Source organism: Mya arenaria, chromosome 13 (assembly GCF_026914265.1).
Source record: "Mya arenaria isolate MELC-2E11 chromosome 13, ASM2691426v1".
NCBI classification, from domain to species: domain Eukaryota; kingdom Metazoa; phylum Mollusca; class Bivalvia; order Myida; family Myidae; genus Mya; species Mya arenaria.
Genome location: NC_069134.1, coordinates 9,377,128 through 9,399,876, shown reverse-complemented (window position 1 = coordinate 9,399,876; position 22,749 = coordinate 9,377,128). Strand labels below are relative to the sequence as shown.

General features: G+C 34.1%; 2 protein-coding genes across 2 annotated transcripts; one reads left to right on the top strand and one right to left on the bottom strand.

The window, feature by feature from the left end:
- Positions 1-1,592: 1,592 nt before the first annotated feature.
- Positions 1,593-10,402, bottom strand: LOC128213731 (uncharacterized). Its single transcript, XM_052919751.1, has 4 exons — positions 10,272-10,402; positions 9,798-9,872; positions 8,746-8,890; positions 1,593-7,842 (listed from the first exon to the last, which is right to left on the bottom strand). Exons 2-4 carry the CDS (start codon positions 9,836-9,838, stop codon positions 2,179-2,181), a joined length of 5,850 nt encoding a protein of 1,949 aa, XP_052775711.1. The 5' UTR covers positions 9,839-9,872; positions 10,272-10,402; the 3' UTR covers positions 1,593-2,178.
- Positions 10,403-14,120: 3,718 nt separating this feature from the next.
- On the top strand, positions 14,121-22,661 carry LOC128212843 (cytochrome c oxidase assembly factor 7-like). Its single transcript, XM_052918188.1, has 3 exons — positions 14,121-14,414; positions 17,776-17,910; positions 22,019-22,661. The coding sequence occupies exons 1-3, from the start codon at positions 14,315-14,317 to the stop codon at positions 22,471-22,473; spliced, it is 690 nt and encodes a 229-aa protein (XP_052774148.1). The 5' UTR covers positions 14,121-14,314; the 3' UTR covers positions 22,474-22,661.
- Positions 22,662-22,749: the final 88 nt, after the last annotated feature.

Sequence of the window (22,749 nt, the reverse complement as noted above, 5' to 3'; positions counted from 1 at the left end):
AACTTGAACTAACCAATAACAAGAGAACCACAACGGATGCCAATGATTGTACATGTTTACATTGAAGAAATTTAAGAATAATTGAATTCTTAAAGCCAGATACACACAAGCATAATATTATCACTGTTAACATGCGTCCTCAGTTTTGTATGAGTATTTTTTGTATGGCAAAGACACCAAGGCTATGACGATACCTCAACATTTCTTAGATAAACAGACAAGGTAAGACAAAGACACTTTTTGCAATATTTAATTGACTGTCCAAGTCACATTCAACCATGAAAGTCAATGTCATATTTTCAATTTACAATAAATTTTTACATATCTTTTTAAAAACAGATTCAAAATGTCCACCATTACACAACTTGAAATTTGAAAATTAGGCAAAAATACTCTTTATTTCCCTCAACATTATAAATATAAATCTAAAGCTGGGACGGTAAATTACACATCTTAATTCATTTTTTAACTTAAGCCATTTTCCTTAGATTTTTGTAGTCAATATAAAACATACTAGTGCTTTTCACATTATAGTATATATTTTGTATGGAAGAAAATTAAATTCAGTATTACAGAAATTCTATATATGTTTGTTTATTATATCATATGAAGGTGAAATAATTAAGAAAATGGCTGAAGAAATGACTTGCAGTGTTTTTCTGTAATGAAGTCTATACCATTTTGAAACATTTAATGAAAATGAAACTGTAAAATGTTAAATAATGTGTCTAACTATATCTGTTTTGAAAATATAACTTTTATGAAGTAATTTGTTCCTTTTATAACCTTTTCCCCATAGTTTCAGTTTTATAGAACACTGTTTTGAAACTTTTCTAACAATAGCTTTATTATTTTAATTTCCTCCTAAATAAACATGATCAGTATAAAACAATTGTTTCCAAACAAAACCATGATGGAAATATAGTCAGTATTTGCAGTTAGCTCTTTTAATAAAGCTATTATCATCTCAATTTCAAAACAGTTTTCTATGATCTAGATCAGCCGTCAAAGTAGATATATGAAACATTTTAAGATATTCCAAAAGAGTAAGCAGCTATAATAAATTCTTTGACAAAAGTATCAAAGTTTTCCCTTAAATAGAAATTAATCATTACAATTTTAAAAATTTACCTAGTTCCAGAATAGCATCAATACAATTTTGCAGCATACCGTAATTCAACTTTAATCGGAGCTAGCTTGTTTTGCTAGGAAAACACATGACTTCACGACTGTAACAGTATTTGCCCTTTGTTATCAAGTCAATTAATTATAAGGATAGATTGCTGCCCCCCCCCCCCCCCCCCCCATTTAAATGATATTAGGTTAGATCCCAATTTAGCATTTTTTTATATTAATTAATAAATGAATAACATTTCTTTCCATCTTTCTAATAAATTTTCCAAAAAAATCTCTGTGGTTTGGTTCAATACTTTATTCCTATATGATATCATGCTCATTAATTTTGTTTATAAAAATAAATGATAAGAACACTTGACCACTAGCTGCTCCATAAGGTAATCATTGATAACAAAAGGACTTTTATCTTTATCATTCAAATTACATTTAGTAACAAACAAAAACTTAACACTATGCTCAAAACTATATTCCTTTTATGTATCACAAATCAAAACAATAAATAATATACAACACAGCTATTTACATGGCAAACCAGTTAACATCTTGAAGAGCTTTCATGAGCATGATACTAGTAGAGTATAACAACACCGACACAATCACAATTATGCTTTTAAAAAGTATCTACACATAGCTGACAAGCTATTCTTTGCAAGCATTACATTAATAATAATAATTATAATTTATAATAATGATAATTGAAGTTTAATTCTTAACAAGTTATTAGTGTTTCTCTTTATGCTCTCTTTTTAAATAACTACACAAATATGCTTTCATTTTCTACCATAATCAATAAAACATTTTTGTTCAGAAAGTTATTTTACAAGCAGCAAAAAGAAAAACCTCACACTTAATAACAGCACTGTATTTGTTAAATCATGTTCCAATGAACAAAAGACAAATTCATTTCACATTATATACACGCATTACAAAGTAGAAATGAAAACTTAAATACTTAAGTGGTCCAAAACACTGCTAAAAATTTACAGTACAAATATATTTACAAAATGACTAATGCACTACAGCACATGTACAGAAATGTTACTATATGGGCAACATTAGTTCAAAAATATTTTTCTCAACTCCTAGTTTCTTCAGCCCGTCATTAGATATTGCTACTGAATCTCCATGGTCACACACAGTGTTTTCATTCTTTGACTTGTGCGACACGGCTGTGAACTTCTCATTGTCACTGGCAGTTTTTTCAACATGCGCTGAATGATTGGTCACATTAGTTAGTTTCACCTCGGTCTTTACAGGTGAACATTTGCTGCTGACCACGCCATCAGTTTCGCTTATCCTTGATGCTCTATCCCCAAGATCTAGCCCTGACATGAAGCGCTCTTTGGAACTTTCTGAATATCTCCTTTTTTGTCCTTTTCTCGGACTGTCCAGCATTTTGTTCACAGAATCATGAGTATGGCAGACAAAAGTGGAATTGTGAGTATTTTGTAGTTTTTCTTGAACAAAGAGTGTTCGCTTTTCATCAGCACTTCGTTTTCTTGGTCGACTATCTCGAGTTCTCTTCCTGGGTGACTGAGCCTTTTTAGCTATACTGTTCAAAGAAGCTAGACTGTCCCACACCTTGTCATCAGAACTTTTCCACAACTGAGCAGTGTGGTCTTCTTCAATAACAAACAAGTCCCTTTTTAAAAATTCCCTGTGAGACTTGATGTTTTCTTCAAACATGTCACTACAGGCCACAAACAATGGCTTATCATCTGAAATGCTTCCCAAATTATCTGATGTGATAGGAATAAACATGAGACTTTCACTTTGAGGAATAAGTAATGTCTTTGGCACACTTTCAGTCCATGGTGGTTCAATTTCCGTACATTCTGGAAAATCATCTTGATCCATCTTGATATCTCTTTCAGCATTTGCCTCTGTTATGAGATCAATTAAAAATTCCAGATTGTCAATGTTTTTGCAAACTGTCGTTTTAATCTCCAAGTCTGGTATCAAGAAATGAACTAACTTAGTAACCTTACTTTGAAGTTTCTGAAAGCAGTGTCTAGGACTACTACACAATGATACACGAGCAGCATTGAGATCTATTGTGATATTCACCATTGGAACTGGCTCAGCTATAGGAAAATACCCTGACCCTTTGTACGACATTGTTCCTGAACTTGATGATAGTCCTAATGGGTCAGCTGTGTTTGAAAACGGATGACAAGCTTCTAATGGGGACACTGAACTTGATGTTGTTGATGCATCTGTTGATGGCGCTGGTGTAGTCATGCAAGTTTCAGTCAAATGAGTATCTACTGATATCCCACAATGCAATGCTGCTGGGTTTGTTTGGGAAGAATTTTCAGGCACTGCAAGTTGTTTCGAACCTGAGCTAAAAGTGGATGAAACTGATGTTACAGGAGAGAATATTGACAACGATGATGATGTGTCTGAGTGAGTTTGGTGAATACTTTGACTAGCACCATCTTTCTTGGCAAACATTGGTACTGAAACAAGTTGGGAGAACTTTTTATTTGGACTTGTTCCTTCGCTTTCATTGTCACTTGCTAGAGTGTTATTTTCAAATTTGAGACTTGATGCTGAAGGTGCATGAGTAACACTTGTGTAAGGCTCAATTCCAGTGTTATAAACAAAATCACTCTCCTGTGAAGTTTCCTGATGGTTTGGAGAATGATTTTTCCCTGTCTCTAATTTGCCTGAAGTCTTTTCATCACCAGGTATGAGATCAATCTCACTTGTTCTTGTTGCAGTGTCAGGACTTGTGAATGACAGTCCAATATTGTTAACTTGACACTCAGAGTAATCTTTCGTCAATATTTTTTTGTTATTCTGATCAGCAACATCATGGTATACAGGATCCAACTCATTATTTGGTTGCTCTAAACCACTTAACACATCATCCATGAGAGCATCAAATTCATCTGTACCTACTTTACAGTTACTAATAATGTCAGAACAGTCTGGGAACAATGTAATAAACAGTGTATGCAGCTTTTTCTGTATGTCTAATAATCGCTTTGTATTTCTTATGAACTGCTTGTAATTTCTCGGAAGCTTGTATGACTGCTCTCTGGAATGATCTTTTTCTGTTTCACTAATACAGCAAGGACAAGAACTCTTTCTGCCCTGCTTACTTCTCTTATGCCTAGATGTCTGAGATTCAGTATCTGATTTGTCACTTGATAAACTTTCAGCTTCACTTTCAGAAGTTCCATAACTGTGTTGTGATCTAGAGCACACTCTTGATGAAGTTCGTCTCTTGGCTGGTGTTGGTCCTGTAACAAAGTCATCATCGGAATCAAACGGATTAAATTCAGGGTCAGAGACATCACTCTGACTTTCTTGATCCAATGTTTCATTTCCAGAACTGTCATCAGAATAAGTGTAATCAAGTTCTATCTTTTTCTTGATTTTCCTGGATGAAAATTTTCCAGTACGCTTTGCTTTTTGCCGTCTTCTTGGCTGGGATGGCAGTGAATTCCCTAAAACATCCTCTGGTCTGACAATTACGACTTTAGGCTGCAGAGTGGACAATTTTTCTGCTTTGAAAACATCATCCATATCTAAAGAGTTTGTGTCATCATCATCACTTACATCCATTTTCTGATTAATCGCTGCCAGATCCTCGCTTAAACCTTCCATGACATCGTGAACATCTTTAACAGATTCATTTGTATCTGATGGCTTACTGATTTCACAACTTGGTTTATCGTCTGAAAAGATTTTAAGCCAAGAAAAACTGTCCATATGTTTAAGTTTTCTATTTGATTCAGCACCTTGTGAATAATTTCTGCCATTGGATAAATGATTGAATAGCAAGTCTTCATTATCATCATCAATTTCATTTACAGTTTCCTTCTCATGAACATCTTTTGAATGTTTAGACTTTGCAGAAACTTCAATGATGGCGCTCTTATTACAGATTGTACCTTTTTTAACGCTGCTACAAACAACGCTTTCATTAACTGCCACTATATTCGATTTTTTCATGGACATAGGGTTTTGCAGACCTGTGACTTTGACTATTTTTGTTTCACGTACCTTAGACTTTCCTTTGTCAGTGAGTGATTCTTTAGCTTCAACAGTTTTCTTCTCTTTTAGAGATTTTTTATTTGACTTAATTTTCTGGTTTTCTTTTGGCTTATTTGTTGATAAAAATGACAAAAATTGTTGCTGAAATTGTCCAAAGTTGGTAGTAGTTGGAGACTTTACAGTTTCTTTAGGTTTTGCTTCAAAGTCTACTGTTTTGTCTTCAGTTTCAAGTTCACTGTTAAGATTGAAAAGACTGTCATCATCTAGAGCAGAAATTGTTTTCAGTTTACTTTGATTCATTTTTGTGTCCTTCAACTTGCTAACCTCAACAGGAGTTTGACTTTCATCCACTTCAACTTTGTCAGACAGATTTTCTTCATTGCCTTTTTTGATATTCGTTTTATTGCACAAAGACTTTGCTTGTTCCTTTTGTGGAATTTTATTTGTTTCCTCAGAGTATTTTCTTTCTACTAAAGATTTCTGCTTTTTGAACAATGGTTTCTTTTTCAAAACCTTTTCTGCACTATCACCAGACAAGGATCTTTCTTTAAGCAGAGGCTTTGTCTTGTTATCTTGAGAATTTTTTGCCTGATTACAAGCAGAAACCGGAGTGGAAGAACCATCTTTAACTCCATCTTCTTTAGCTTTAGGTTTGAACAATGGCTTTTTCCTACACAGTTTATTTCCTTCTTTCTTCAATCCATGTTTCGCAGCAAAACTTTTTGGATCTTCATCATCTTCTATGATAATGACAGGAGAGTTTGATGTACCTTTGCCCAAATGAAAGTTATCACTGCTGTTTTGGGATTCTGTAAGAACATCTTCAGATACAGGTTTACTCAACATGGATTGTTTTTCACCAGCACCAATATTCTCATCTTTAAGAAGGTCCTTTTTATGGTTTAGTGTATTTGTTGGGATTGCACATGGCTCTTTCCCACTTTTGTACATTGGCTCTTCCTTTCTTTTCATGGGAGACTTGGATGGATCTCTCGGTGTTTTGATTTTCAACTTAAGCTTACCCCTGAACTCTTTATCAGGTGACGGGACATAGCCAGCAGACACCCTACTCCTACTGTCAATATCAATGATCATAATGTCACTGTCTTCACCATCACTGGCAAATGCCACATTTTCAGTTGTTTCACAGATATTTTCAGAGCCAATTTTTGAGACATTATTTTGACAACTATCTAGTTTATCACTGTCACTTTTATCATTGCACATGAGGAGAGATGTTTCAGGACTTGAACACTTTTGAACAGCCTGTTCTTGAGTAACTGCACATACTGTAATATCTGGAGGCCTACCAAAATGTATGTCTGATTGCTTCATTGGGGAAACAGGAGTTTGAAACGGTGAATTCGGATTTGAAGTGCTGCACCTGCATTTCCCAGGTGATCGAGAGTTATTGTTAGTTTCTAGGACTACACCTCCACACTTTGGGCAAATACTGTGTTCTGATTTATGGAAATTGTCCATGTAAGGAGAGTCTACTGATAAAAGAGAATCACCATCTGTATTGAAGTATGTTGGTGAATTTTCATCGAGTGCAACTGATCTTACAGAATTTCCATTACTGCGATTGTATGATGAACTGCTTAAAACCTCTGCTTCTATTCCAGAATCATTCACATTGCTTAAGGCAGTATCAGATTCCTTGTCAGATGTTGGCAAAAAATCCAGGATGTCACTGCTTGAGACGAGATCTACTTTTGTCTTTAATGCACTGTCCAAATACCTCCCACTATGAATGTCATCTGTCTCCACTAACTTCAATGGCTTTTGAGGGGATAGTTTCAATTTCATTATATCACTTCCACCATCTGGTCTAGGGCTGGGCATAACTTTCCAATGACTGACATCTTTCAAGCTGTCAAACACATTGTCTCTGTTTCTCTTACGTGGGGATTTCTGTAGCTGCTCTGCTGACAACTTGCCAGTTTTATCTTTAACTATTACAATACCATTTCTGATTTTTTGTTCCATAATACTGACATGTTCGTCACCCTTGTCCGCCTTATTTCCAGACATTGATTCAAGACAAGAAATATTGTCTTTCGAATTATCACACTTCTCAGAACGTACTTTATTAACAGTGTCATTTTCAGGTCGAGGAATTGTTTTTATTCGAAGCTTTAAGCCACCGCCCTGGCTTTCAGCTTTGTGATTGGCCTTTACAGTTTCTTTTCCAGCTTCCTTGTGTATCTCCTCACTTTGTTCAAGGCTAGGTATTTTTACTGTTCCTTTTTTGATTGACAATACCAAACTTCCACCTGTGACTTTCTCCTCTTTTCTGTGCTTCTTTTTCATTTTCTTATGTTTTCTTTTCTTTTCCTGACTAGAAGTTTCTGTTGGTTTAAATATAGTCATGCTTCGCCCAGCTTTTATTTTAAGCAGCACTTTTCCGTCATCTTTTTTACACTGTTCAACTCTACTCAAGTTATCAGAGTTTTGTTTGAACCACTTTTTCCTGACAAGGTTATGAGTTGCCTGAATATGATGGGACAATGACAGTTGTCGATGAAATCGTGATCCACATTCCCCACATCTGTACCGAGGCTGCTGCCCAAATCGGCAACGATGAAGTGCTTTGTGACGCAGACTCAAATATTGTACATGGCAGTAGCGACAGGAGTAGATCCGATGGTCAGAGTGTCTCCGTCTGTGTGCTTGTAGCTCAGATAATTTTGAAAACACCTGTAAGTATAGATTCATAACATTAACATGCACCTTTTCTCAAAAAAAAGAGTACCGGTATTCATAACTTGTATTGAGAACATTTAACAGCTTCACTTTATATACAATAATACATTTGTTAAATGATTGTTTTCTGAAATCAAAATTGGCACAAACCGGCACTTGCAAAAAACAGCTCATGGGTTATAATCTAATTCTTGTTAAAATAGGAACATTGTTTTGAGCTTGTTCTAGAAAATATTAATTTGAATGACTGAGGTTACTATATCTAAATAAATGCATTTTTCTAATTTCATTAAAAAAAAATGACCATAATTATAAAATATTAACATTTTTAAAGAGCAAAGTATCAACAAAAAGATGATAAGTCACTGCTAGATCGTAAATATAAATGAGATGCATTATTGAATATGTTTGTCAACACTGTTAAAGAACAGTTTTCCTGGATTCAAGTGAATGATGTACAATGGCAATGCTTTATCATGTTATCAGTATTGAAATCCTGGTTTCCATTATCAAAAGGAGTCCCCCCACTTGTTGAGTTCAAACGGCCTACCAAGTATGAGGTTCCTAGGGCCAAGTGTACATCAGTTATTTACCTTATAGGTTCTTAAGTTATTTATATTATGCCTTGCTGACTTTAAAAAAACTTATCCTGTCTTATCTTAACCTTTGTCCCACTTAACCTCAAAAACATAAGGGTCTGAGTTCCTTGGAAGAAGGCACTCTTCTGATATTGATTGGAAATGATTCCCAGTTCAAGGTCACTCTGTTTCAATCAGTGGTGTTCATCTATGATTATATCTTATTATTCAACAGGATAGAAGCAGAATAAAGTAAATTGTTAATTCTTAAGGCTATAGGAAAAATCCTGAAAATAAACTGCTGAAAAACTGATCCTACCTTTATACACCTTGGGCCATTACATTTAAACGGACGAGTCTTCCAATGTTCCCGCCGATGTCTAATCACTTTAGATATACTGTCCAGCACGCAACCACATTCTTTGCATGTGGATCTCAATGACTTGAAAATATCCATACCAACACTGAAAAAAGATACAATCATTATTCAGACATAAAGAACACAGAAAAGAGCTTAGAAACACGCTTTTTTCCCTAAAAACACCTCATAACTGGTTTTCTTTTTATTATTATTATTTTTATAATTATATATTTCATGTGTGATTGAATGTAAATAATGGAAATGCTACAATGCACACATCAGTCCGGTTTGAGTTAGCATACTCATTTCTCAGGTGTACATGGTTTGATTCCGAGTCTAGAAGAAATGAGTTTTGTTTGCAAGCAATTGCTGGGGTATTCTCTGAAAAATGAATTCCCCAACAACATAAGACCGTATACTTGTCTAACGTTGTGCCAATGGCAGAAACTTGTATTGGAATGTTGTTATAGCATGCAGTGCTCCAGGTAGATTTCAAAAGAGCAAGGTAGAAATTTGAAAAAGGAAGATTGAAGAATGGGGGGGGGGGGATATGGGCCATCCCTCCAACAAGGTGGATTTGGGGGTCTCCCAAGTGAAAAATGTGATTTTTAACCACAAATAAATGCATATTCCTTACTTCAAGGCTTTACCACAATGATTTCTATTCAAATTTTGTGGGGCGGACCCGGTGTCTAAATCTCAAAATTTGAATGTGTCCTTATGGGGGTAGTACAAGTGTTCTTGTCTGGAGTCTCCTTTATGCAATGTCATTTTTTTCTTATTTTCCCATACCCCTTGAATACCTCATTCAGGGCCAAAGAAAATAAGTTGTTTTTCATTTCACTTAACTATTATTTCAAAAGAAAGAAGAGCTGAAGCTTTTAACATGAATTTGCTTTTCTTAGATATCTTTTAAAACAAGGAGATCGTAAAAAAAAAAGTCAAGTGCCTGAGAGCTACTCTCCTACTGGTACTTGTAATTGCTAACCAAATGTATAAATGTTTCTTACATGACTTCTGCATGTCTTGTAGATGGTGATATCTTTCTCATATAATAATAAAATTGATGCAACCTCTGGCTTAACCTGAAAGACATAAAAGATCCATTGAAAAATAATGCAATTTACTTTAATTTTATTCCATTAAAAAAAGGCAATATGCATCCAGGAAGAAAATTGTTTGAGCTCAAGGGTGATCACCCTTGTCAGTGACCCAATTATAAACATTTAAGTTGTTTATGGTCAAATTGCAAATACTTATTGGTGAAAATAACAATCTTCTTCATTGCTGTATAAGAATAATTTAAGAATCTTCTAACTGCTTCAAACAAACGAGTTTTATCGGTTTGTTTACAATTCAACAATCAGGAACGTCACATTTGTCAACAAATATTGTTGCTAGCAAAATTATTTTAAGGCCGAGTATTCATCGTCAGTTTGGAATCAAAACTACAATTCTAATAGCAACAATAATACATAATTTACCTTGGACACTAATGCCGTCGACTTATATTGAACCGAGCGTCTAAAAAACCTTCGATTATTCACATTTTCTCGCAGAAATTTCCTCCATTGCTGATTATTCTGGCGCGAACGACATCTAGCGGCGATGATTTACTTCCGTTTTTTGAACCGAAAGAAAATCACTTTGAAAGAAACATGTGAACACTGTTCATAGAAATAGGCGCTATGAATAGGAAGTGATTCCATTCGATTTATTTTTTTTCTGTTGGTCCGGACTTTTACGATATCTGATCCCCTGAATCTGTTGTTCTTGCTGATGTGTGGCTTAAATAAAATTTTAAAGTCAGAAGGGGCCGGAGTTTTACAGGTCTCCATCGGTTGATGGGGTATACGCAAAAGGAGAAATTTTGCTACAAATAAATATTCCGCGTAATGAACGCTACTGTATGTGTTGTGATATTCTTGATATTGAAGACGAATATCATTATGGTTGTGTATACATGCCCTTGTTATTTAGTTATAAGACTCACAAACTTATACAAAATCCGACATGATCTTTAATATTGATGTAACAGCATCCGCTCATCCACTAGTGCTCTTCTTCAAGAGGGAGCTCAGCTCGCCTGATAGCCCTTCCAATGGGGGATATTCTGCGGTTTTTGTACTTCAATGAATCTTGAGCTGTGCCGGCGGTGACTCGTCCCTGGAAGCGCCACCCAGACCGAAAAGGTCAATTATCCAGTCTTCTCAATTCTCAATGGGTCACGGATATTACGAAACATGGACATTACGGACCAGACATAACGGACCAGATTTGGGGACATAACGGGCCATAATTAGGGACATTACGGACCATAATATATAATTTTACTGTTTGTTTTAACTTTATAACATACAATATATGCGGACAATGATTTATAATTTACCTCACAGTTTGTTTTAACTTCATAATGTACCATATTTCGGGACATTACGGACCATGAACTATACTTCTACTCACAGTTTGTTTTAACCTTTTAACATACCATATTTGTGATGTGAATATTTATATATTCTTATAGGTGATCGATTGCTTTCTGAAATAAACGTTTGATTGTCATATTTGTGACTATAGACTTATTTACTGTGGGTGCACACTGGTCTTTAACACCTAAAGGAATTTCACAGGAATTATCAACGGTCACATTCTAACCATTGATATATTTGAATTTTACGGGATTCTTTCACAGTAAGTTGGAACAATTTGCAGGTGTCATAGCAAAATTAGCACGCATATACAAGTATATATTGAATAATGAAGACGATGTGGTGAAAAAAAATAATGCTTTTAACACTATAAATCATGGTCTATTAAGTTTCTCAAGCTGGTCTGTAATGTCCCTAAATATGGTCCGTCATGTCTGGTCCGTAATGTCCATGGTCCGTAATGTCCGTAATCACGTAATTTTCTGATATAGATTTACTGTCTGTATTCATCACGGACATTACGGACCATGGATATTACGGACCATGGACATTACGGACCAGACATAACGGACCAGATTTGGGGACATAGCTGCGTTTTCTTTTCTTTCCTCCTCCATATTGATCGTGCCTGTGTCTATTTTCCTTTCTCTTTACCAGTATCAACTGTTTTTAGCTAAACTGAGCACGAAGTGCTCAAGGTGAGCTATTGTGATCGCCCTGTACGTGTCCGTCTTCCGTCGTAGTCGTCCGTCGTCGTCAACAATTTGACTGTTAACACTCTAGAGGTCACAATTTGGGCACAATCTTAATGAAACTTGGTCAGAATGTTACCCTCAATAAAATCTTGGACAAGTTCGGTAATGGGTCATCTGGGGTTAAAAACTAGGTCACCAGGTCAAATTAAAGAAAAACTTGTTAACTCTATAGAGGTCACATTTATGACTGTTTCTTCAGGATACTTGGTCAGCATGTTAATATTAATGATCTTTAAGCCAAGTTTTAATCTGGGTCATGTGCGGTCAAAAACTAGGTCACCAGGTCAAATTGAAGGAAAAGCTTGTTAACACTCTAGAGGTCACATTTATGACTGTATCTTCATGAAAGTTAGTCAGTATGTTTATATTAATAATCTTTAAGTCAAGTTAAAATCTGGGTAATGTGCGGTCAAAAACTAGGTCACCAGGTCAAATCATAGGAAAAGCTTGTTAGCACTCTAGAGGTCACATTTATGACTGTATATTCACGAAACTTTGTCAGAATGTATTTATTGATTAGTTCTAGGCCAAGTTCGAATCTGGGTCATGTGCGGTCAAAAACTAAGTCACCAGGTCAAATTTAAGGAAAAGCTTGTTAACACTCTAGAGGTCACATTTATAACTGTTTCTTCATGAAAGTTGGTCAAAATGTTTATATTAATAATTTTTAAGTCAAGTTTTAATCTGGGTCATGTACGAAAATCTAGGTCATTAGGTCAAATAATAGGAAAAGCTTGTTAGCACTCTAGAGGTCACATTTATGACTTTATGTTCATGAAACTTAGTCTGGATGTTTATAGTAATAATCTTTAAGTAAAGTTAAAATCTGGGTCATATGCGGTCAAAAACTAGGTCACCAGGTCAAATAATAGGAAAAACATGTTAACACTATAGAGGTCACATTTATGATTGTATGTTCATGAAACTTAGTCAGAATGTATATATTGATTATCTCTAGGCCAAGTTCGAATCTGGGTCATGTGCGGTCAAAAACTAAGTCACCTGGTCAAATTTAAGGAAAAGCTTGTTAACACTCTAGAGGTCACATTTATAACTGTTTCTTCATGAAAGTTGGTCAGAATGTTTATATGAATAATCTTTAAGTCAAGTTTAAATCTGGGTCATGTGTGGTCAAAAACTAGGTCACCAGGTCAAATCATAGAAAAAGCTTGTTAGCGCTCTAGAGGTCACATTTATAACTGTTTCTTCATGGAAATTGGTCAGAATGTTTATATTAATAATCTTTAAGTTAAGTTTAAATCTGGATCATGTGCAGTCAAAATCTAGGTCATAAGGTCAAATCATAGGAAAAGCTTGTTAGCACTCTAGAGGTCACATTTATGACTGTATGTTCATGAAACTTAGTCAGAATGTATATATTGATTAGCTCTAGGCCAAGTTTGGGTCATGTGTGATCTAAAACTAGGTCACCAGGTCAAATAATTGGAAAAGATGTTAACTCATTAGAGGCCACATTTATGACCATATGTTCATGGAACTTGATCAGAATGTTATTCTTGATGATCTTTAGGTAGGGTTTGAAACTTGGTAATCAGAGGTCAAAAACCAGGCCACTAGGTCAAATCATAGAAAAACTTTGTAAACACTGTAGCGGTTACATTCTCTCTTTAATCACCATGAAACTATGTCAGAATGTTTGTGTTTATGAAGTCTATGTCAAGTTTGAAACTGGGTAACCTGAGTTCAAAAACTAGGTCACGTAGTCAAACTAAGGAAACATTGTTAAAACACTGTTGAGGCCATATTTTCTACTTTATCAATATGAAACCTGGTCAGAATGTACTTATTACAGCAAGGTAAGGTTTACAACTGGGTTATCCGTGATATTAAAAAATCATCCGTGATATTAAAAAAAACTTGGTCACTAGGAAGGATCCAAATCTCTAGTCCTGTTTTGCACCATGCGGTAAAGACCAATTCACCATCTTACTTTAACTTATATGATCTAAAGTAGCTGAAATGAAGATGATCCTTTAAAAATTGTGGTCTAAGGCTGATAGGGAAGAGTTTTGTCACAATTGCCCTCGCCCTGAAAACACTTATTTCACACTTTAACTGGATCAGGTGAGCGAGACAGGGCCTTCATGTCCCTCTTGTTTTCTTATCCTTGCGCAACGAAATGTCATGGTCAAATTTGACAGTTTTCGTATTATTTTGATGTTATATAAAAATACTGAAAGGTAAAACAATACCACAACTTTCCTATTTTGGGGGTTCAAGCAGAGCGCACCGATCGAGACGATAACGACGATATTGTGGTGGACAGCACATCGAGACCTCTGTCGACAACAACGCCATTATTCGATAATATATACTACAGCCATGATTGACCCTAACACTGATGCAGAAGTCCTTGAGCATTATTACAAGAAATTTGAAAACAATAACAAGTTTAATTGTTTTGAAAAGAAAGATCAAGAGGGTATTTTTTTCTGATATAGATTTACTGTCTGTATTCATAGTTAAATGTGCTTTAATGTGATCATTGAACAGTGTTGTTGTTTTTTCGGATGTTTTTTTTTCGGATATAAAGATAAGATTTATTGTGAGTCGACAAGATTACAACAGATAAAACACAAGCTCGTGTGAGCCTTTAAACAGACTATTAAGGGATAATTATAGGTCAGACACCACTTGATGAATATATATTTTGTCGTCAATTGACCAATTTTCACTCAAGATAACACTAATTTCTTGTCTTCATTACCCCAAACCACAGCCTGTGGCACAGGAGGCAGTTGCGTTGACATTGCTCACCCTATGGCCACCCACCCTTCTTAAAAGAAAATCAGACAAATTTTTTTCAGGACCCAAATTATTAGGAACATGATCTATCACAAAATCCTAAATATCAACCAAAAAATCCAAGAAAAAAAATCCCTAAAATACTTGTATTCTATTTAAAAATTGACATGATAAGACCCTCATACAGACAATGGTGTAAAGCATGTAACTAACTTATTTTTTAACCAATTGCCTCCAAACAACTTGCATTCTTCTTAGAATATAATAAAGTTTCAGATAATGTACAAATTCAATACATCAAACAATCTGTGTTTTCAACAAAATTTTGCTCCTTTTGTAAAATAAAACAAATGACATTACATGAAAACTGTTGCAGACAATAGAACCAAAGGTAATACCACCTTAGATAACTTTCAACAAAATTAGACAACTTAAAAGTAACGTTTCTCAGAAGGATAAACTAAATTGCTTGAACATAACCACTGTCTTCTGTTAAATGACCATATCAGGTGTACGCGTACAAAAGGTTTAAAACAAAAAAGATTTTTTTGGTTTGAATTACTGCCTTAGGTCACAAATCAAAACACTTTAGTTGATTTTTAACAATTATCTTGGAGAGTTTTTTGTTGTAGTGAGTTAAAATTTAAAATAACGACAAATAATAAAAATTAAAATTAAAGCTGCACTCTCACAGATTTACCATTTTTGTCTTTGAAAGAGCAAATTTTTGTCTGAATATCTGCAAACCAATGATACAAGATTGCTGACAAAAACTCAGATCGTAGATTTTTATATTTCCGTTCAAAATTTAATGTTTTACGGCTTAAACCGTTTCTAACAGTTTTAGAAAAATGCATAAAACATCAATTTTTGAACTTGAATATAAAAATCTGCGATCTAATTATTTGTCAGCAGTCTTATATAACTGGTTTCCATGGATATTTGCAAAAATTGGCTCGTTCCAAGACAAAAAATAAAAAAAGTCAAAACATTCAATCTGTGAGAGTGCAGCTTTAACAAAGGGCTGTCTCAGAGTAATTTTGGTGCACTGCTCTACTCCTGATTGGGATCTATCTGTATATGAAGTTTGAAGTCAATACCACAAACACTTAAAGATATTCTATGGGGAAAAAATAAGTATGAAAATTTACAAAGGTCAAAAAAACAAATTCACCTAGTGGAATTATGGTTCTTGTGTACTGCAGTTCTCCTAAATGTGATCTTTATGAATGAAGTGATGATTTGCTAAAAAGTGTTACTCATTATTAATATTTATATATGTATAACTGATCTCAAATTGGAATCTTTTGCTCATTTTAATTTAAATATTAAACAATTTTCATTTTAACAATGACAATATTACTTAAAGATGCACTCTAACTCCCAAATAAGCAGTACCATAATTAAAACTGTTGTTTTTTAATTTAGGCCAAAAAAAAAATAGATGTGTTTCTGGTGGCCCGACCGACCGTAATTTTTTTATGACCCTTCGACCCACGCCGACGATGTTCTCGGGTTCAAATGATAATTAAGACGACAACGATATTAAAATGATTCGTAAATGTTAGACGGCGACGACACAAACTATTCGCCGATACTTTAGCTTAACGTCAAAATGACGGCGTTAACGGATGATAACAATAATACCTCATCTTTTTTGATCGCTATAGAGCTTGCGGCTTGCGAACACAAGCCGGGATCAAAACAAATCAAAAAAGTCCCAACAAATGCTACTATCCGAAATATTTTTGAAGAAATCCATGGTCAAGAAAAAGGGAAAATCGACGCACAAGTTTCGGTAAGAAAAAAACTAAAAGTGTTTCGAGTCTTTGATGATTCAGTGAAACGTGAAAAGTAGTCTGCATTCTAAAGCAATGCAACTTGCAATTTGTGGGATGTTTTAGACACTCTCCTTTCATATGAACATATTATTATACATCAGCCAAGGGCGTACTTAATTCAATTGGTTTGCAGTATCCCTGTGATTCCAGCAGGTGTGCAAGTTTTGATTTTACACCTCATATTTTATCTGGATGTATAAATGAGATGAAGAGCCAAAATTTTCAGTCCTGTATGACGCCATATATTTATACCTACATATAGTGTTGGTTTGCTGTAACCCCCATGTAAATAGATATTAAAATAAATAATGTACCTAGTCAGTGGGGGAGGGGGCAGATGTGTCCGTATTCCCCTAGATTAGAATTTCCAAAATTAAGGGATCTTCTGTAAAACTGGGCCATTAACTATAGAGCAATCATAAGGGTGAAATCGTGGAATGTCTTCCTCTAAAACATGATATTTAGCGACAATGAATGTTTGATGTGTCACTGAATACTGCTGTTTCCAACAGATTCACGAATGTCGATATCATAGAGCCATCACTCTGGTCAATAAAAAAGATAATATCACAATGATTTTCCATTTTAACATTCAATATCAAAATAGTACATAAACACAACATACAACAAATACATGAACTGCAAACAAAATAAAATCTGTGCTTCAATATGGCAAAACATGACAAAATTGATAATTCAAACATTAACCCTATATAGCAGTTGAAAAGATACTACTCGCTGATAGTTATGATCCGATAAAAGATTTAAAAAAAAAAAAAAAAAAAAAAAAAAAATCCCTACCTACCGACCCTCTTTTTTTTGACCATGCCACCAGAAACACATCTATTATTTTTTTTTGGCCTTACCAAAAAGATGAATAAATCTCGAAAACAATGGTTCTTATGCAGGATACTATCTTTAATTTGAAAAATGCGTATAAAAACAGTATTTTTACATGATGAGATAATCGATGATCTCCATAAATCTTTAAGGACTCATAAGTCATTTAATATTTGTGCGTTTTTAGCCCCTGATACATAGTTACATTCTTGTCATCAGTATTTGATTTTTTTTCATAAATGCCTTATTTAAAATAAGTAGTTAAAGGCTTATCTCTTAAAGTTTATGTTTGTTATATTAATTATAAACACGATTATCACTTAATCATAATCAAATACCTGTTTGATCTCTTTCCAGCCTGTCAAGGTCTTGCAGATTTCTATTTGAAGAATGAAAGAATTCCTGAGGCTAAGGCTGCCTTTAAAATAAACTGTTTTGAAAACAGCTATGGACCAAGTTGTCATCGTTTTGCCAATTTGCTCTATGATGAAGGTAAAGTTTTTGTCATTTTGATCATTGACTAATTTGACTTGGTTAATCATAGTTCTAAGTATGAGACAGGGTATTCAAATGCTGGGCTGAAGATCTACGTTTTTAACTTAATGAAATAAAATAAATGATATAATTCTTTTGTTACTATTTAATCCTATAATTATATTTATTATTAAAGGAATGCACTTCGTCCGTCTTGCTGTCTGTCCGTAACATTTTGTGTCCGGGTTATAACTTACTTATGCATTGATGGATTATGCTATATAACTTGGTACAAATGTTGTCCTCATTGAGACGATGTGGAGTGACCTTGACCTGGGTCCAAACGTCAAAAATCAAGGTCATATGAGACATTTCAAGGTTTTATGAATCCATTCCACCAATGGCTTATCATTAAGGTCATCGAAACTACGACCTGCAGCCTCGTCCATATCTGTGTCAGTTTAATGGTGGTGTCTCCGCTTTAAATTACTTCTGCATTGATGGCTTACCATATGGGTGCTTTTCAAAATAATGAGGCTTTTTCTTTTATGTCTCCTTACTTTTATTCCTTTCACTTTTGGAAAGTGTTTTCAGGCACATTATGGGCCAATCAATGTTGTTAAGAAAATTGTTGAGTTTCAAATGGATGGCTCAATCAGCAAAATAGTTGTGTAAGAATATGTTGCTAAATTTGTCCCCTGTGCACCCAAAAAAGTGTGACATTTTACATGAAGACCTTTATTCAAATGTGTTTTATTTTTTGAAACTGAATGATATAGTATTTTGGTATTGTTTTTTATGTAACTGAACCCTTTCTCATTTTAAAAAACATACTTCAAATAAAAAAAATATGTATTAACTTAACCAAATTTTAATGTCATATGACGGACCCCCATTCATTTAGTAAAGAAGATAGAATATTCAATTCACATCGAGAACACTACCATTTCATTTAGGCACTATTTATATTAAATTACTATGTTATTTTAATAACTTTAACCTGTCAGCTTTATATAAATAACATAGTTTTATTTTTTCATACATTATTTTGTCCGTAACTCAGATGCATGTCTTATTACTCAAAAATGTCCCCTTTGCACCTTTTTGGTTGTTAGTTGTCAGATTTCTATAATTTCTTCAATAAAATGATATTCTGCTGTATTTCCCAGAAAAGAAAGTTACAACAAATGCAAAAACAGTTTTCAGCCTCTCACATACAGAGATTTGAAGCATCTGCATGGTTTAAAGCAATGACCCCTGTGCACCCTGTTTTAGCAGATTTCAATAAAATGTCATAACTGACAAATATGGTGCTATTTCAACATTATGAGAAGTGTGTATGTTATATTTAGGCATCACTTGATAGTTTAGCATCTTGATGGTAAGTGTGATATAAATACTTTTTTTATTATTTAATTATAAAGCCATGAAATGTTTACGTTTAAAGGTTTATTAAATTAATTCAAATTCAGTTTCAATATTGAGGCACATAAGATAACATATTTTGTTTAAATATTCTGTTTTGATTTTATCATAACAATTAAAAAACATTGAATCAAATTGAAATTATTCATGTAATGCTTTTATATGTGCAAGGTACTATATGCTTCAATTCAGTGCACAGGGGACATTTTTTATATGGATAGCACATATACCAGATTATAATTCTGTACAGGAAACAAGTACCCTAGTGGAAAAGCTTGTAGTTAAGCTTCCTTTTCCAAAGAGATCACATAGAAAATATGAAAACAAATGAAGAAAAGACTGTTGAAAACATTAACAAAATGAAGTCTAGGAAGCGCAGAGAATGACTTATGAAAGATCAAAAGTTGCAGAAAATGTATGACAGAGATCAAGATACTCAGAGAAAGAGAGCAGGATTTTCCAGGTATTGCTCAAACCCTAAGAAAGAGGACAAATAGATCCTATATGGGAAAAATAGCTCGATTTTGAAATGAAAAATTTGGCAATTGTAAGTTACAATACATTCTTGAAATTTGGTATGTGGTTTATAAAGATGCATAAGGTGAGGTATATGTAGATTTTTCCCTTATTTGATTCTTATTTTAATTACAGCAAAAACTTTGTGAGGTAACAATTTATTTTTGGTTTCAAATTTAGACAAAATGTGTTGATTTTTTTTATTTTTCTTAAACAAGTTATTATGCACATGACTACACACAGGTACCAATTACTGATTACAAAATTCAGAAAAAGCATCTGATTTATGCTAGGTTCTTGTCATAAGACACTTATAAATCACCCATATTGTTAAAAATGTTCGCAATATTTGGATTGAAGGTCAAAGTATTTTTTTATTTGTATTTCCTGATACTTTCCCAAAGTTATTTCCGTGTAATTTGAAGTATTTACTTTCATTTAAAATTGACAATCATGAAAACTGGGTTTGAATTTTCAACCCCTAGGTCACACTTTTGCCTCATTATTTTGAAAAGCACCCATATAACTTGGTACAAATGTTGTCCTCATTGAGACAATGTGCAGTGTCCCGGGTCCATACCTCAAAGGTCAAGGTCAAATGAGACATTTAAAGGTCAGAATGCACATGCTAGTGTCCGCAATATAACTTATTTATGTATTAATGGATAACCATATAACTTAGTACAAATATTGTCCTCATTTTGACGATGTGCAGTGACCTTGACCTGGGTCCATACATCAAAGGTCAAGGTCACACAAGTCATTTAAAGGTAAGGGTACACATGCTGGTGTCTGCGCTATGACTTATGCATGGATGGATTACCAAATTACTAGGTACAAATGTTGTTCTCATTTAGAAGATGTGCAGTGAACTTGACCTGGGTCGATACCTCAAAAGTCAAGGTCACATGAGACATTTAAAGGTCAGAGTTCATAATTAAAAGTGTTTGGTAATTGAAAGTGTTAAACAAGATGCGCTCTGCCAAGCATTATCATTATGTGCAACAAGTATAATATTTTAATAAACAATGGACACAAATGTGATTATATATCTAAAACATGTGTTTCTTTTCAAAAGCAGTAAAAATATGTTATGACATCACCACAATATGTATGTATCACTTTATCGAAAATACTTAAACCTTGCTATTACATTGATGTTATAAATCAAAGACTCATTTTCCTTCTGTTTTTTAGCTAAAATAACCTTGACATTGATCTTACATACACTACACGCAATCTTAAAAACTTAAGCAAATATCCTTTTATAACATGTTCATATATATCCAAGAATATTTCAGTTACCGATAACTTAACTTGTAATTCATATTTTCTCACTCTTGACCAGTGGTAGTGTACAATTTTTGTCAGTTTCTATGCACCAGTCAGGTTCAGAGAAAAACAAAATGTTCTACAATAAAGCGTGGGATATAACCATCCTTCAGACTGCCTTGTTAATTGCATTATTTGGCACATATTTATTCATCACATTTTACTCCTAGTCAACACATACCATTATACACCATTTTGAAATGCACTTAATAACAGCAAACTATCATTGTTTTCAATGAGTCAGAATGTTCTACAATTTGAAATTGCGTATCGGGTATTTATTCTTTTTTTTAATTGAAGTGTGTGATATATTTTTTTGAAATTTTGACACTAAATAATAATCTCACTCTTGCGAGCATACTATTTGTGTTAAACTTAATTGATCTCAGTGGTCTTGATTTTTTCAACTCAGACCAAAATTTATTGAGGCACTAAATTACTTGGCAAAGCTCTGCAATTAGATGCTGTACAGAACTGTATGAGCTTCTAGGTTGGTCATCTATAGATTTGGATGTCAATGATGGGTTGACCAGTTACTCGCTTCTCACCTAGGCGACCAGGGTTCGATTCCCGGCTTGGGCGCATTTGAGTTTGGTTTGTGGTCACCAAGCCAGACAAGTGGGTTTCCTCCGGTTTCCCCCACAACACAAGACCACACTCATGGAAAATCGTGCCAACGAGAGTGATTAATATAAGTTGCAATAGCTTGTTTCACAATCGTTTTAAAATCAAATAAGTTTAAACTAATCATGTGTAATAGTATTTAGATAACATCGCAGTAAAGAATTAACGTATTTATACTGTATACATTATAGCATATTATAAAAAAACAACACATTGTTATTTTTTGCAGGACTGGTTGAGCGTGATGATTTTATAAAGGCCTTGCAGTTTGGTTGTAATGGCAAAAACTTCAGCAGTGATGCATGTGCCTTGCTAGGAATGTTACATGATCCTCGCCCTGGTCAATTGTTCCAGAAGGGAGTATTCCTAGAAGACAATATGAAAAAAGCTGTTGAGTACTATGAGAAGGGTTGTAATGGTGGAGCACCGCAGGGCTGTCATAATCTAGCCAATATGTATAACAGGCAGGGGAATTCAGAGAAAGCACTTTTATTTATGGAGAAAACCTGTGAACTAGGGGATAGAAAAGCTTGCATATTTGTTTATAATGTATATGCTGGCATGAGCAAGCACTTTCCAGACATAAAGCCAAACAAAATTAAGGAAGAGTACTACAAAAAGATAGTGATAGATAGTTCCTCTGTAAAAGCTTTGCCAGATGAATGTTTTAAGAAGAAAAGATGATCAGTTTTCAGAACGTCCTGACACTTTGACACTGGTAATGAAGTATATACTTATAATATGTTTGATATCATCATTGATTAACTTGTTTATTCGAATTGAAGAACTTATTTGTTATCATTAATCTTTAAATATGTACCTAAAGTCTTCATGTCATTGAAGGAATTTATTAAAGGATTTTATTAAAAAAAGTGTTTTTTTTCCTTCTACATTTTTGTACCGAAAAAACAACAACCTGATGTACACAGGGTGACAGGGGTATGGGAAAAAGGATTGACT